Genomic DNA, 17,435 nt, shown 5'->3' with positions numbered 1-17,435 from the left:
CATCATTATAATTATCATCATCATCATCATCATCATCATCATCATTAGCAGCATCATCGTCCTCATCCTCATCACCATCATCATCAGCATCATCATTAGCAGCATCATCATCCTCATCACCAGCAGCAGCATCACCATTATCATCATCGTCATCATTTATATATATCTTTCTTCGTAACCATCAGTAACAGCAGTATAAGATTTTGCTGCGTAAAGATGCTCAACGCCCTCCCACATAAACAAAATTAAACAAATAGAAGACAATTATATGCCGGTATAACTTTTCAAAATTCTCGTATGAAACCATTTATTTCTCTTATCATACATTTGTACAAACTCTCAACCATTTCTTATTCCTCTACAAAATCGCCGTTTACCTTCCAATTTTACATCACTCCAACGATAGATCACATTGTTTTGGTGTTACATGGTGACATATGTCGACATTGATATAAAATATTTGACACCAATTTACTTAAGAATCAAAGTACAAAAAATATCTTCATATACATAGAAACACACGAAGAACATACGTATTAGAGTGAAGACTTCATTTGAGGTTGTGAAGAAAGTAAGAGTGACGTATATAAGAATGATGTACTATATCATACTGTTTAACTCCATAAATGTGTTTCAATGTATTTCCAATACAATTGTTCATTCATGGCTAATTAGCTTTATAATTTCTTGACGTATTATTCTAAGATTGAAAAAGGATACGTTATATTAGGTGACTTAAAAAACCACGATATTGAACAAATAGCAACAAGACAAAAAATATTTTAGTTTGAGCGTGTGACGTTACTAAACCTTAGTGACTGTGTTGCAAATTCAACTATAATGCATTCATTGAGAGTGTTAATCAAAGAACCGTTAATTGGAAGATTAAACAAAAACAGTAACCTTTGATAGTCCTGCATAAAATGAATGAAAATATATATATGGTTACACGAATCCAGTCATTTACTAGACGAACGTCGTTAATAAACATGTCTGGTTGAATACAGCGGTGGTGGAGATACAACAAATAGGACTTGTGAAAGTTATTTGAAATCACGAAAAGAAACTCTCAAAGCGCATGTCTCAAGACCAAAAATGTACACAGATGCAAAAGTGAAAATGCAAATAATAGTAATGATAATACCATTTGGAATATGTATATCAAGATTACCTCAAAAGTTTCAGCGCAAACATCACAAGCTTATAAAGCTCAGTGGCCCCATGGAGGGGTATACAATGACAATAATAGTATTGATTATGTGCAAATGAACCATTAATTATTCATACTGTTCAGCCCGTAGCCATCCGGATATTCAGCTCCATCAGCAGAATCTTTGTTCAAACCATCATGCTTCCTTCCCTGATCTTTTACTTTACTTTACCTCACTTGACCCAAACGTACTGCGATAACCAGTTTTTCATCTCTCTAGCCTTGCTGTATGTATTTATAAACTGCGAATGTAGGCTATAAACTATTATTAGTTCGATAAATGGCGTTGGGACATATTTGTATTTTGGAGGAATCTGTACGCTCCCGTAACGGTTGCGTGAGAAAATAACAATGGTATTGATTGAACCAGAAACGAGCCCCATTCAAGCAAATAAGATTTGTCAAAATAATGACCCTTTTTTGGAAAGAAAGAAAAAAACAACCAGAGAGAACAATTAGTGATTACAAATTGTGTTATCAAGCGAACCGGGTCAGACTGATTGGTGTTTTCTACGGTTATCATGGTATTGATTTTCATATCCGTGACCCATTACGACTTACTTTTGCTTTAACCTTAACAATATTTTTACCACAGTACTGGGGCACAAATATCGATGTAATACTCAATCAAAATAGAATATTAGCGTATTTGCCAGCCTCTACTCCGTTTTCATTTGTAGGTTATTTAATAATAGTGCATGTTTTCTGTTCGTAGGTTAATACCTTAACAGTAAGTTTTATCCTTGTAGTATATTTATCATCCGTGAAAGTGGCATATAGTGCTGTGTTTGACAAAGAATATAAAATTCGAACACAATTATTTTTGTGCCAGTTTGTTCGGACGTAACGTTTGTAACAGTATGTTTATAAGTGATGGACTGTTTTGATTATCTTCAAATTTTACAAACCAAAGAGGTGAGATAGGATGCCATACAGCAAACATCGTAGTATTATTATACAATATTAGTAATATTAATACCAAATAACTGTGAAGAATAATGTGGTTATATAAGAAAGCGTCTTTGGAATGGTGATGAATGATTACAATTTTGAGTCGGATGCTCCATAGCCACATTGGTAATCATTTTCATGTGATTAAAAACGTCTTCTTTTTTTACACCCATTATATATTTATCGGTCAAGACTATACACTCGGATTATCCATCATTTTTTTTCTAAAAGTCAAGTAATAGAAAACTCATTAAACCTCTTTCCTCGAAACGAATCTCTTTGGTAAAAAAAAAATCATTCAGATCAATTAGCATTTTCCTCGTAGAGCCATAGGTAATCAAATACTCAAAGTTCTTTCTTCCAAAATCGCTGTCTCTCGAAAGATGGTGTATGATCTTAGAACACATTATGTGAGTGCGTGTGATTGTTCATGATAGTAGTCCTCACGAAGACAAATGTCAGTTTGTGTGTTCACGTGTGAAGAAGCGTGGCGCCGGTTAAAGCACTTCCATCACGTGACAAGACTTGGACCTAGCACGGTACCCTGGGGTAGGCTCATCACCGCTCTTCCGCCGTAGCAGTCTACCAATGGCGCCGCGCGCTCTCTTCAGCATGGACGGTCTTCTGCTTTTCTTCGACGGCGATCGTTGTCGCTCGCCGCGCGTCGGCGATCCCTTGAGGGATTCCACACTGCCCCCACTACCGGTCTCCATCTCTTCCTCGGAGTGACGTCTATCGCGTCGGAGTCGGATTTGCTGGACGACGCCGTTAAAAAGCTTGTCGACGTTGTGAGAAAGAGATGCCGAAGTCTCGATAAGTTTGCAGTCGAATAGTGCTGCAAAGTGTTTGCCCTCTGTAAAACAAAATAGGGAAACAACGAATTTAGTTTGTTTACTTAAATTGATTAAAGTAATTCACATATAACCAATTTAGGGTAACAAGCTCTTCGCGTCCTTAATATATGGTTGTATCTTAGGTTCAGTATTATTTAAGCTGTGATATAAATTCACACCCGTAGACTAACTTGTAGGTACATTGATCTTCATTGTCATTGATTATGGCATTAAGATATTAATTATCATTTTGTAATTCATATGGAAGTGAATATTCATAGTTCAATTAGTTCATTCTCTCACGTTGCAATCAAGATATAGAGAATGTTTAGAATATTACGAGATGTTTCATTGAAAATCTGATAAACAATTCACGAACATCATTAAAGGTTTGTTGTTGTGTCATTTCGTACCTTCGAAAGGGACTTCTCTCGATCTCTCCAGGTCTGTCTTGTTACCGACCAGGATGATGGGTACCATCTCTGTTGCTTGTGTCCTCTGGAGTTTGAATCTGAGCTCGTTGGCCTTTTTGAAGCTTCGTCTGTTAGTGATGGAGTAGACCAGGATGTAGGCGTCACCACCTTGCAAGAGTTCATCTTCTCTCTCCTCGAATTCAGCCTGGAAAGATACAATGATGAGACTTTCATTTAGCAGAGTGTCTTGTTTTATAACCAGGATTATGTTTTCAACTATTCATAGATAACAATTTAGAAATAAAGACTAATATATAAGCCGCTTTTAATTATTTTCATTGCGTCAAAGTGTTCACCATATTTAGGGGGTATTCCCATCATAATGTGCACTACATTCAAGACAACGGTATAAATAGTAGTTGCGGTGGCGTTTCGTTATCCTTTTCAGTTCCTTTATATGTCGTCATGGTCGTAAGCAAAGAAAGACGCGTTCTCTTGAAATCTGTGCAGTGAACATAAATATGATGCAGCTCGGATTCTGATCTCAGACTATTTTGGTCAACATTCCGCTGACTACATACACTAAAACCGCATCACTTATTGCTAGTGCCGAGATTATGCAGGGTTTAAACAAAAATGATTGATTGTTTCATGTGGGCATGGTGGGAAGGAATTGGAATGGATCTGGAATATGGTTAATGGCACATGATGAGATAGATATCGCTCATGGGGTGAGAGGTTTGCTTGGGGGAACTTTTTTGAAGATGGCGAAAAGGTCAAGATGTGCTCGGGACAAAATCCGAAGTATTTCTTTGTCACGTTCGTTGCAGACAGGATAGATGCGCATGCATACACGCTTGTCGCTGTCTTTGAATAAAGTCAGAACAACACATGGACCAATATCATCTTCACATCTGGTAGACAAATCTTCTGTTCAGACTGACATATTTATATTCGCTGCTGCCTAGCAAGACAACCCTATAATGTATACCAGCGAATCACGTATCTATCATAACTCGAGGATCAGCGAAGGCGACTATATACAGACCATAACAATGCAAATGGATACAGCACCTTAAACATGATAAGCTTTTCAAGCGGCATTTCCCTGTTATGATCATTATTTTGAATAAAGTGTATCTAACCCTATTCACTTTAAATTGAATACGTTTGTCAATTCAATATGTTGCTACCGTGACCTTGATCGCAAAGTGAAATTTAGGATGATGAATCAGAATGTGGAAACTTTACTTCATCGTCATTGGTATCACAAGTCGTGATCTCATGAAAGGTTATATATATATATGAAGGTGATATAGCAATTGCTTTTATATCGATTACGTCATCCATTTTGACAAGAGATATCTTTCGGTACTTTGGCACGAACCGTCTACCAGGATGACGTCATCGAATTTCAAGAGCTCTCGAAAAAGTGGCATAGCCATATTGTCACTTTGCGATTCATTTGTATATATGCCAGGGTAGAAACGCTTTATTACGTTCAGAGTAAGGACATGTTCACAAAAGATATATTTGTGGGTATTCAAGAAATGGAATAGTCGACAGTTAGGCGGGATGTAACCTTTGGGATTGGGCCTAAACAGACTGGTGAATCCAGCCTCATTTTCGGTTTCAAATTAAAGTCTATTTTTGCTTTTACTGATGGATGAGGGCTTATTTTTGTGACAACCCCAAAACACAACTATATTTACGACCCAACACTCGGATGAGATTGGGCTTGCGTCGCGACAATTCTTCTCCAGTATATCGATAAAGTCCTCACCCCTAATTCGAGGGGGCCTACGTGGTGGAATGCGGATAACGAGCAGCGAATACCAACGCGGGAAGGAAAGCCCGATGGCGTTAAAGGGGAAATGGGTTCTGAAACATTCCAAGTAGGGGGAAATCTAAGGTAGATAGCGATTGAGTCTCGGCAGGTGTTTGTCATTTTTAATCGATAGAGAAGGCGAAAGGGTATTACTGTCGTTGGAAACATCCTTATCTTAGCTTGGTAGTGACTTGTGCAATCTGCACACAATACATTATTAACGGTATCTTCTCTATAGCTATATGCATCTATTGTGGAAAGAGATACATCTACCGGTGTGTGCGTTCAGCTATGTGGGGTTTGGTGTGTAGGTTGGTGAGGGTGTGTGGGGGTGTGGGACATCTTAACCATGTTAACCGGGCATGTCTAGTTAAGGCGTATACATTTAAGTGGTGAACGATTTCAATACAGGGGGTTGTGATAACCATCTGTTTTTTGCCAGTCTACAGAGCAGTGACCCGTTTTCCTTTTCTTTCAAGATTACAATCTCCAGTTTGAGTTTCTTGAACTGTCGAACTATAGTTGAACGATATCATCTTTAAACGTTCATTACCCCTAGCCTTTACTTCTGCAGCATGGTACTCTATCGAATGACTTGTTTTCCCTCTCGCCATGTTTTCTCCCTAAATGCACATGACTTCTATACCCCTGTACTTATAGATATTTTGTTGGCCTACACACATATGCTCCGATAATTGCATTCCTGGCTAGCAACTGTCAAGTTCATTAGATGCAAAAGAACATAGGCGACCCATATGATAGATTGACAGGCGAGCGAACTTTAACAAGTACTGTCGAAAATATTACCACGAACATCCATATCACTCACAATGCAAGGAATCTAACAGATATATCATGATTTCTTTTTCCATTGATTTGATGAAAACGTTTGGACTTTTTTTAAAAGCTGATATTTTATTCAGGCTTTCTTGGGCTGATGAAGTCGGTGCTTCTTTTTTTCCCTACTGATGCTTTGCTAATGATCTCTTGTTCGACTCATAATGTTATCTTCCACACCAATTAGGCCTCCACAATCCTTTGCCATTGCTGATGCATCGCCGAGCTTGCCGAGGGGTAATCATTAAAGCAAGGAGAAAAAAAGCGTTTTCCTCTCAAAAATTATGAAGTGCCCATTCCCAGTAAAAACGAACAATAAAAGTATATTTACCTGGCCGTAGGGTGGTGTGTCGACAATCTGCACCGTGATTTCTTGGCCGTCAATTTGCATCGTTTTCTCGTACACCTCATCAGGGTTTTCTACAGACAGGCAAAGATAAAAGACAAAAAAAAAAAGATGCGTTACAACAGTTTCATCAAAATGCAATTCAGAGTTTTAACAAAGCTCATTACAGATACAAGAGATGAAAATCCCACGAGACGGCTCATAATGGGGGAAGGATGACGTAGATGCTCGTCTCCGGGACAACATCACGGATCCCCATGACAACGGATGGGTTGATGATCTCTGTAGTGGTTGTCAGCTAACGTTGTAATTTTCACAAGCTCTACCATGACAACTTGAGTCCACACACGCATTATGGTGGAGCTTCGGCTCAAATTTCATGGGACTGATTCCTGAATCCTGTTAAGATAAATCCCATTCCCGATGTTCACATGTAATGTAATATCCCACAATGTCTCATGTGGGGAACTCTAGGCGATAAATGAACATCAAAATGAAAAAGACATTAAAGGAGAATTGTGTATTCTTCCTTGTTTTCCCTTCTTCACATTCGTTGGTCACATGTAATGCAATATACCGCAATGCCTCATGTGGGGGGGGGGGGGGGGCTCTCCAGGTGATAAACGAACATTAAAACGAAAACAATTTAAGGAAAAAAAAATTTCTCCACCTTCTTCACTTGAAAAAAAATCGCAAATTAAATATTTTCCAGGTTGCTTTTCAAACTGTGGTCAAGAGTAGAAGAGAAACAGAGAGAGAAAGAGAGAGAGAGAGAGAGAGAGAGAGAGTTCAAAACCAAACTCTTCAATCCCCAAATCATCCCTAATATAGGTTTGTGGCTATAATCGTAAACCTATTGACAAACAATGCACAATGTGGATCAGTTAAACATGTTACAATATTGAAAAAGGGTAAATACCATTGGAGAAAAAAAAGGGATGAGCATACATGAGACACGTATTATTTGCTATACCGACTGCAAGGGAATACAAAGGATTATTATTTCTGCCTCGCTACCATATCGTAATTCATTTGAAGTAAATCTTAAAGATAAATCATTCCTAGCATAAAGCACACTAATAGTGTGAAAGGATTTTGTTAGTAAGTGGTCGTTTATAGCGCCATGTCCTCTAAACTTCAATCAAGCCAAGTGTCCTCTACAGCGAAATCTTGCCTTCAGGTGATAAATGCATACTTGTCCATGTCGTAGAGCTTCGGATGAAATTTTTCTCAAGATCCTTCAATACATGTTTTCCCTTTTATAACCAGGATCATGGGCCATGGAAGAAAATCGTGCAACGCGACCAACGTTTCACGTGGCATGAAGAAAAAAACCCGGAACGAAACCGTACAAGGATATTCCGTTTCAACTAAGGCTTCGGGATGTTAGGGCATGTTAAACAAGATAGGACTCCCAGTCATCATTTAGAGCGATGGCGACGTCTTATAAACAGTTGCGATTAATCGCAATTTATATACGATCATTATCGATAGCAACTATGTATATACATAGGCAATAAGAGACTGCAAACTTGCGATCGATTAGAGAATTTGCTATTGATTTGGATCCATTGCAAATCTTCATAAAATGGCCGAGTTGCAATCGTCGCGGACTCTAGTATCACCCCTTTTGGGGGGTATGGTGGTAATACATCTCCGGACATAATACGAGGTCGAATAGATTCAGTACTCATTAAAACTGTTGTTCACTTCACGATGACTAAACTAGGTTATAGGCTTTATTTGGTTAATGCATAGCACTAGCAATGAGCCACAAAGTCCATAGAGATGAGCCTTAAAATGAGTTAAATATATTTGTAAAAGTTATTCTTGAATTAAGTTTTGATGTAAATGGTTTAACGCAACTATATGGTAATATAATATATCACAAATGCAAATCTGTTTGGATGAAAATCCAGAGTTGCATACGCATTATAAAGTCAGGTAAGCAGAGTGTCACAATATTAGGCAATAATTTAGTCGCAATGATAACCCTTTTTCAACATTGCCTCGGGATGAATGTAGCGCAATAAAATATTCAACAGTATTCGATATTTCCAGAAATGGGAAAACGAATTAGGTAACAGGGTTTCGAAGAGATCAAAATCCCAATTTAAGTAATATTGTGTCACTTCTGAGGTAAGTTGCAAACAGAAAAATAAAATTGATAGGTCCATTTGCGTGTTCTAGAAAAATAACAGCTATCACATTCCTCAACAAAACAGCAACCCGAAGAAGTGGTGCCATATCCAACGCTGAGAGAGTGTAGGCGAAAATCAATGGAAACAGAGGGTCATAAACGAGCTCATATCCTAGACGGATCCAAAACATTGTTGAAATCTGAGCATTTCGATTCACTTAGCCAACACGTCAAACTGACGTCGGGTTATATTTCACATATCAAGATGTCTAAACTCCAACCGCGGCCCAACTCGTGTCGACACTGATTTGTTGTTTTGTTTTCACTACGTCTCCATCTTCTTCACAGAATTCTTCCTCCTCTCTTCCTCCCTTCCTTCTCCTATCTCAACTATATAGAAACACCTTCCCTTTTTACGAACTATAGCTAAACTACAAATATATATTGCTACACCGAAAAGTCACAAACAGTATCATTCTTAAAACTAATTTAGCAAAGTGCCAAGAACATCAAGAGAAGGTAATTAATCTAAACCCGATATATTTCCCCGCGTTTTCATTGATGGTTGTGATACATCATTCCAAATTCCAATTTAATGCAAGTCATTTACTTTCATGGCGGTTTTTAATAATTATCCAGTGGTTCTACCACGATTGGCATCAACAAATCTCACTTCCTTTATGTTTTTTTTCTTCTCACTTTCGGAGGACTGGGAAATGAATCGTTTAATTTTCCCAACAATAACTTAGAATCAACATTTGTGTTTGTCGGGTTTGTTTGAGCATATTCTCCCGCTGAATGCAGTGTAAACAATAACGACTGGGAGAAACCTGGCTCTGTAATGGAATAAGTGGGCTCTCGCTCTGCCAACATTAAGGCCTCGTCTCCACGGATCAATAAAGCCCTCCCAAAAACGTCCCACGATTTAATGTAAATAATTTTTCAGAGGCCTTCAAACCAGGCATACTGCCACGCAAAAGGAAGTGTAAAAATTCCAAAAATTTCATAAAGAAAGAAGTTTTAATGGCACTTAAGTTCTCTTTTGCAATGCAAAACGTAGACAGTGGATTCCTGAGTAAATGCTAGATACACTCTTACTAGACAAACTTCTCGCGTGTATTACGTGTTCTCCCATTAAGTCTTTGAAATATTTCTGATTGCAGTTGCTTCCTGTTGTCAAATAACGATAGTAAACTAATCTTGTAGAAGGAAAGTTGTGAAAACGATGAAAAAGACCCCGGATTGGATGAGACCTCCCCAGTCACAACGGTGAGACTGACAAAAGACCGAGCAGAACATTACATTTCAACGATAGGTCGGTTTGAAATCGGTTTAGGAGTCTGATACGTGGTGTGACTAAAGGAATCATATCTTGTGGTAGTGGTAACGGACTTTTGGTTCTCCCACTGTTATTGATTTATTGGTCAATACTGTGTTGTCCCATGGCACATCACATCCTGATAGTTAGAGCTCCCATTTTGATTTGATATCGATCGTGCTGTGTTGTCTGTCGGTGCACTCGCCCACGCAACTCTCTTTTTTGTTTAATGTTCAATCTCAAACTTTGCGGAAATCAAAGTAAGTGCCCATATTTTGAACTCTTTTTTAAAGGTTTATTTGATTTGGCCTATTGATCGCAAGCAAGTTATAGAGATAAACTAGAATGTTTATTATACAGAAGTAGAGGCAATGTAGAAGTGATTTTTTTTTTTGTTTAAAGGGAAAAATCAAAGGTAGTTTCTGATTGCATATCTATCTGGCCTAGATGCGTAAAATTTGATACGTATAATAACAATTATTTCAGATGCTTATATTAATCATTGTGACTTGTTATTGATAGAAAGTTTTTGTATCTAACCTGGGCCTGAACTTGCTGCGTGAATAATCTTCTCGGGCTGTGCTTGAAATGACGCACTTATGAGTGCAAATCTAGAAGATCTATGACGGGCAATGCAGTTTGCACGTCATTTCATAACATGTCATACAAAAAGAGTAATTAACAATGGATATATCATAAAATAATTATAATCAATATGAAAGGCGATTTTCCCAAGTTGTTGTTGAATACCTTGAAGCATGTAAACCAAATAGAAAACACACAACAACGCCAACGTCATTATACAGGCACACGATACATGTAGATGTATATATACATGATCTCACGTTCAAGGCGATGTTTGTCACGTTCTTTATTCTGTTATTGTAAAAACGCCTTTAATAATTCAAGAGGTACTCACACATCGAGAGATGACACCGTTTTCTGTGATCCACAAATTCCAAGTTGTGACGTCAATTTTTCAGTAAATACTAAACGGTTACCAGGACAATGGATCAAGGCAGTATCGCATGCAGTTTTCGTTGCCATGGGAATTCAGCATCTCTCAGAAAGCTAGCCTTTTGATGAGAATTTGTGTGTGCTAAATCTGTAGGTCATCCAGGCATACCAAAGTTGTTTATGAACACGCCGTTTTTATAAACTTTATAAAGGTAGGTACCTGGTGTTACTTTGTTTTCATAGACGTCATTTTCTTGTTAAATCTCCCCTATATTCGACTTTATAATTTTTCTCCCATTTAACCATGGTAGCTTCTGCGTCTCGTTTTATTTCCTAAAATAACGTTAAAGTTATTAAGAAATAATCGGTCGATTCAATCACGCGTTGGCTTCGCACGTGTAGGCTTGAAGCATCTACCGTAAATGTTAATGCATTGCACGCATGGGATAGAGCATTCAATAACCGTTTCAGAGGCAATGCTTGAAATCAAGGCTTCCAGACTTAATAACTTCCCCGAAGCTGTGGTTTTTCTGCCTTTAACTTCTTAAGTCGATGAGAATCGGATCGTATGTCTTAAGAGCATTACGAATGTTTAAAGTAATGTTTGATTATCGTGGACTACGGACTGAACCTCTTGGGTAGTAGAACAACCAAGTTACAAAATCTCGTGCATTATTAAATCAAAATCCTGTAGGCCTGAGCCTGTATATCTGATAATAAAACACGCGATAGCCTTGGACCGGATTTTCTTTGGCGCTCTGGTTGCAATGCGTAATCCCCCAATGGACGTGGATTTTTAGAAGGGATATTTTCATACCGGGAGTTTAAACAATAATATTCATCCGCCTGATTTCCCCTGTTAAGTAACACATAAACAAACGATCCAGGGGCGACAGTGCTTATTTTTAGAGACCGCGTCTAATTTTAGCAAGGATGGGAGGAACTCGGTCTTTGCAAAGTAGGCCGACATAACACCGGCTTCCCCTTCTTTGAGCAGCATTCTCCGGTAGAATTGATAAACAAACCAGTGCGCCGCCACGCTTGCATTCAAAGTCTATGTATCGAGCTGGCAGACAGCCAAACCGATATGTCAACTCATCTATATCGATTGCGATCCATTTAGTCACGTGTTGCGGAAATGGCATTTACCCGTTTGCCGTTCACGATCAATGTCTCCTTCAGAACAAATAAAGATATTTTCCCAGATCACCTTTTATACCCCCCCCCCCCCCCCCCCCCAGGGTATTTGTGTTCACCCGAGGTCTAACGTATCAGCCAGGACTTGGTAATTACGGGGTTGTTTGCCGTTTACAATCGGTTGTTGAAGCAAGAGTTTTAATTTAGAAATCAGGATTCTTTGGAGAAATACTGAACTACACACTTTGAGTGCATTCGACAATATTAATTCAATGTCTAATTGATCATGTTGGTATGAGGGAAGGAATAACTTGAAATGACAACAATAAAATTAATCACATTTTTAGCGAACAGCTGTGAAAAAAAATGGAGAAATCATAACGTTATTAAATCTTTGGCATTCAGCCAGGACGCTCTAAGACCAAAATCTCTCCCCCGAATTGGATTTTTTTTTTTCAAGAAGAAGAAGAGGAAAAAAATAACACAATTACTTAATAGCTTATGATAAAGTAGAACGTGGGGTTCTTATACCACCACCCTCTCTCCGGTTGGTAAGTAATGATAATTTTTACTTTGTATTTGATAACACTGCCTACAATTTGAAGATACCATGGGTAAAAACAAATTCAGCCACGAACAAACGACGACTGACGTATGCATCATCTCAAGCGTGGAGGACAAAAGATGAAGTTGAGATCCACTTTTCTGCATTCAAAAGTCGTTTTCTTGATCTAGATGATAACTGTTGCATAGCAGCATTGCGACTGCCCGCATGATAGCACCAGGCACCAACTACCTACTAATCGTATCAAGGTAAACTTGTTTACGTATACCCATTTGCAAACCCTAACATATCTATCGATGCATGGTTCTTCTCATTTTTATTTGCATTTTAAATTTTGTTGTAAATGATTGAGTATTTCCACGACTGAAAAGGGGGTATTCGTTACGTCAGGAGCAAAATGCTGAGTTGGTATATAAAAAGGGTTCGTGTCATATTTTGGTCGGTCGTAGTCCTTGCTTTTAACAGCCCAGTGTTCTAGTCGCTGACATATAGAACCTATTTGCTTTTTATTTCTACTCTAGGTTTAATGTGTTCTTCATTGAGCGCACATTGGGTTCAATAACTTGTGCCATTTGGATGCCGGAGAGTAGACGAGCCCCTTCGCAACCCCTCAATAACCTCCCACTACTGCTCTAGACTTAAAAGGCGGAGGTATGTACCCTGCATCATCAAGTCACAAGTATGGATGGCGGCAAAATAAATACCAGGCATTACTCCTGGCGGCCTGGTTGTCCCTTGGCGTACTTGCAACCGGTCGACGAGTTGCGTTCAGCCTAATTTTCTTGTGTTGAGTACATCATTTACATATCTCTATTCGAGAGATCGGTAACGACGTTGTGGGCAGCTGCGTAGAGTGAGCCGTGACATCGATCGCGCGCTCAAAGGATAGTACCAATCTGAATATCTAAACGCGCCCCGGTCGTCTGCGAAGCGATGCAGCAGGGCCCCACATTAATGCACCTCGAGGTCCGTTAACATTTTTGGAATCTCAAAGGCATAAGTATGATGGCATTGGTGCCATTATTTATTGTCAATGTATGTTAACAGGCGCAATTATTCTTGACCCAATCTATATAAAAACACAGGCGGAACTCATTGTTAACTTGACAAATGACTATACGCAATGGCCTTTGCTAATTGTATCATAAATCGGACCTGACAAGATTTAAGACCTCGACAAGACCTCGCATGGTCAACGGAAAAACGCGATATCAAAATAGGTAATTTTTAAAGTAAATTTTAGGCCCAAGTCCGTTTCAAGAATTCTCATGAAAGAATGTGTGATTTTCATGAAGAAATACTAGAAATGTTGTTTTCAGGGTACGTAGTGGAAGGCAATGAGGATATTTTGGTAAGGTCAATTGGCTCCCCTATCCAAGCTGGGCTCAACTTGCTAACAAATATTTAAATTAATTACTATATCTTCCTAGTAGGTTGATAGCAATTGGGGCTTTGCATCATTTGAAATAAAAATCTAGGATTAATAAATTATTGTACAATCGAGCTTACCCCTCATGCTTAATCCCACACTGACATTTCGCAAGCTCCGATTCAAATAACATGGTTAGTACAAAATTTGTCGAAATGTCAATGGGGTTTTCTACTGCGGCAAATGCGTAGGTGTAACAACGACACTTTGTAAAAAGAAAGAGGCGAGGCACGTACTTTCTTCTTATCTGCATTTGAATGTCAAAATGATTAAAAAAAAAGTTATGATCCAATATTTTCAAATACCAAGTGTTTGGAAACGGATCCGTAGGCGGCAAAGATGGGAAACCTTTTAGGAAATTTAGTGAAATGATTGTAACAGATTATTCCTTTGCTTGTGGAAGTGTGTGAATGTATGCTGCATATAAACTATTTAAAATTTCTAATGGATTCTTGATTTATGTTTCATTAACAGTTACGACATAACAAACTACTTATGAAGAAAGTGAGGTCTTAGATGTACATCACGTTTAACTCATTTGCAAACCTATATATCAATATGAAGAAAGATCAACCTCATCAAGAGTGGTCTGTTCCAACAAAATATCAGCAGGGTAAAGGCGAAATGAGAAACTAAGAGCCCGCCGAAGAAAAAAATACGATCATGCAAATTGGGAGATAACAACCTGTAATGAAGTTTCGCTGAATCTCGGAGGATTACGTTAGAAAGATCAATCTTTCACGGCCCACTTATGTAAGACTGTTGTCAGACCTAAATCCAATCACATCAAGACTTCCAAGAAAAACGCGATCCTCATCATATGGGGGGGGGGGGGGGGGGGGGGGGGAGAGGGCTTATTTGTGGTAATTTTTTCAGGAGGATCCTACCTCATTCCAGATTTGGATCAGAATTTCTAACGCTAATAACAAACGACTTATAGGTAAATAAATAGATAAGTAAATAGATAAATAAATAAATGAATAAATATAAGAATAAATATTGTAATCAAATAAAAACCGAGCTGGTTCATTTCCTGTACCATCATCAAGGGTGTAAACATAAATGGCGTTCGAACATCTTCTTTATCAAAACCGCGGCAGGAAATCAAGAAATGGGGGTTACAGACCTCAAGAAAAATTGTAATGTTTCTCCATAATCAAAAAAAAATGCAATATCTAACCTGGTATGAGCATCTTTTTGAGCGGACGTGGAACAAAAATGATTTCCATACGACCGAACACAAAGAGCAGTACTTTGTCAAATTACATAATATCGCGCAACCTCATTAGTGTAGTCATCCAAAGGACAATAGGCTTGTCACTGTCTTTCTCCCTCCATCTCTTACATTTTCCTAACACTCGTTTCGAGTACATCATTAAAAATGTTTCATGGAGGGTATATACTGATTACTTCATTAGCTGAGCACTGCTCTCAATGTCTGTCTATGCTGCTCTAAAATGGCGTAGTATTTAGACAGAGAAGTGCTACAGTGAAACTTCTACACGCTTTTTTATGGTTCAAACGGACCTTGGTTGAACTTTAAACGTCAAAATATTAAAATTAATTACGATTGCTATACTATTTACATTTGAAATGACAACATTAATGTTTATTTTGATCATTTGTCGTTAGCTAATTTAAAGTGATTTAAATCAATGGAATGAGGAGCTTAACAAAAGAAATAAAAATAAAAACCCTTGGGGCTATAGAATGTAATCCAATATATACTATTATTAATTTCATCTATAGCTGAGGGTATAACAGATTGTATTCTGAAAGAGAGAAAACAAGTTTTGTGATTGAAATGTAGATCACATGGCAAATCACCGAGCACCTCAGTATTTGCACAAGCTAAGATTAATGAGATAAATAATTAGACTGTGTACATAGATACTTGCTTCTGTTTGCTTTGCTAATTAACGCAGGGCGATCTTTGTCCAAGGGGGATGAAAGAACTAACATGCTAAAGTGGTTTTAAACTAAATGGATATTTATTTACATTAAAATTCGGTTTGCAAACTCACACTCGTGTCAATACAGATGCGGCCCTTGATGTTTTAGGTATTATTTGAAGATTGTTTATGCATGAAGACATTAAATGGAGCTTTCATCATACCTTTCAATCGATATATTGATAGTTATTACTTTTCTGTTCTCTACAATCGTGTCAATGAAACATGCCAATAACATGGCCTGTGTAGTCGACATAATGACATAGATAATGATAATCGTATAGTGCTAACAAGATGAAGACAAAGAACTGAAGGTATTCACAGTGAACGAGTGCTGGGCATTGATGATCAAGACATTGATATTACACGATCACAAACACTTTCAAAAATCAACTAAAGACATCTTAAATAAAAGTGTGCATCACCCTTTTAAGTGACGAATATAATATGATTTATAATATGAGTTAAGGGCAGTGCAATGCTGTATCGAAATTGCCTTAGCGTTCATTTTTGACAGTCCCTGTAATTGATTTACATATCGTAATGCAATGTCTTACCTGATAGCACTGATTCGTAGTCATTGTATTCACCGAGAGAGGCGACAAACTGTACTGCTAATGACGACTTTCCTACACCTGAGTCTCCCAGAACGACCACTCTGAGTGGCCTCTGCTTCTGAAGAGCTGGTAAGTCCGCAAGGGTAAGAAAAGGCAAGCTGGTGCTCCGAGTTCTGTGGTGCCTCAATGGACTCGGTGGCCTAAGGTAATTAAGGTCCATATCATCATTGTTGTTGTTCATGAACTTCTTAAACTCGCTGTGACTTGTGTTCTTGTAATCGAAAGGGTCTGAATACTGGTTATTGTAGTTGCGGTTAGGATGTAACTGGTTGCTGTTGTTGTGATGGTGGTGGTGGTGATGGAGGTGGTGGTTGGTGTTTCGATGTGTGGTGTTTTTCTGGTAGTGCTTTGGCTCGTCTGTCGTCCCTTTGGCTTGGTAAAGCTCTTCGCTGAATGTCAGGTCCTCCATGGTCCAGCGGCTCTCCGGAGAGTCAGCACACAGGTGTGGTTCTTCCCCGTAGAGTTTAGCCGTGATGAGCGGCTCGGATGGCGTCCTGGCTCGGCGGGGAGTTTCCGCGGCCTGGGGATCGTCGAATCGGTCCGTTTCCCCCGTCATGAAGGCTAATTACTAGTCACTGCTAATCACAAAAAGATGATAGATATATCTTCAAAGATACACACTACACCCGGTGCAAATGCACTTTCACAATCTGGACAAAGCCGTCGTAGGCAACAGCGCTTTAAGATCTATTTAATTCTCTTAGGTAGATATGAACTCCTTTCTCTGGCGAGGCTTTACGGTTATCTGCTGTGTCAGCGGTCACCGAACGCTATTTATTGCTTCTCTCGTACAGCGCGCACAGCTAGCACACTTTACGGTTGAGGTGTACAGAATTATGAGTCAAATTGAGGTTTACACGTCACTCAGCAAAGATAGGGCACAGCGCACCCTACCATTACAC

The 17,435-nt window shown here is 38.7% G+C and overlaps 1 protein-coding gene across 1 annotated transcript; it reads right to left on the bottom strand.

Annotated features, from left to right (window-relative positions):
* Positions 1 to 277: 277 nt before the first annotated feature.
* On the bottom strand, positions 278 to 17,435 carry LOC580155 (GTP-binding protein REM 1). The gene is made up of 4 exons (XM_780227.5): positions 16,474 to 17,435; positions 6,404 to 6,492; positions 3,408 to 3,612; positions 278 to 3,014 (listed from the first exon to the last, which is right to left on the bottom strand). The coding sequence occupies exons 1-4, from the start codon at positions 17,087 to 17,089 to the stop codon at positions 2,659 to 2,661; spliced, it is 1,266 nt and encodes a 421-aa protein (XP_785320.2). The 5' UTR covers positions 17,090 to 17,435; the 3' UTR covers positions 278 to 2,658.

The sequence above is a fragment of the Strongylocentrotus purpuratus genome, unplaced genomic scaffold (assembly GCF_000002235.5).
Source record: "Strongylocentrotus purpuratus isolate Spur 01 unplaced genomic scaffold, Spur_5.0 spur5_scaffold_8, whole genome shotgun sequence".
In the NCBI taxonomy this organism is placed as follows: Eukaryota; Metazoa; Echinodermata; class Echinoidea; order Camarodonta; family Strongylocentrotidae; genus Strongylocentrotus; species Strongylocentrotus purpuratus.
This window is presented reverse-complemented; position numbering and strand designations above follow the sequence as displayed.

Excerpts from the sequence above, each read along its gene's own strand:
- LOC580155 (XM_780227.5), bottom strand. The coding sequence starts at position 17,089 with ATGACGGGGGAAACGGACCGATTCGACGATCCCCAGGCCGCGGAAACT. Across the intron at positions 3,613-6,403 it reads ACACACCACCCTACGGCCAG|GCTGAATTCGAGGAGAGAGA; the intron begins GTAAATATACTT and ends GTATCTTTCCAG. Across the intron at positions 3,015-3,407 it reads GAGAGAAGTCCCTTTCGAAG|AGGGCAAACACTTTGCAGCA; the intron begins GTACGAAATGAC and ends TTTGTTTTACAG.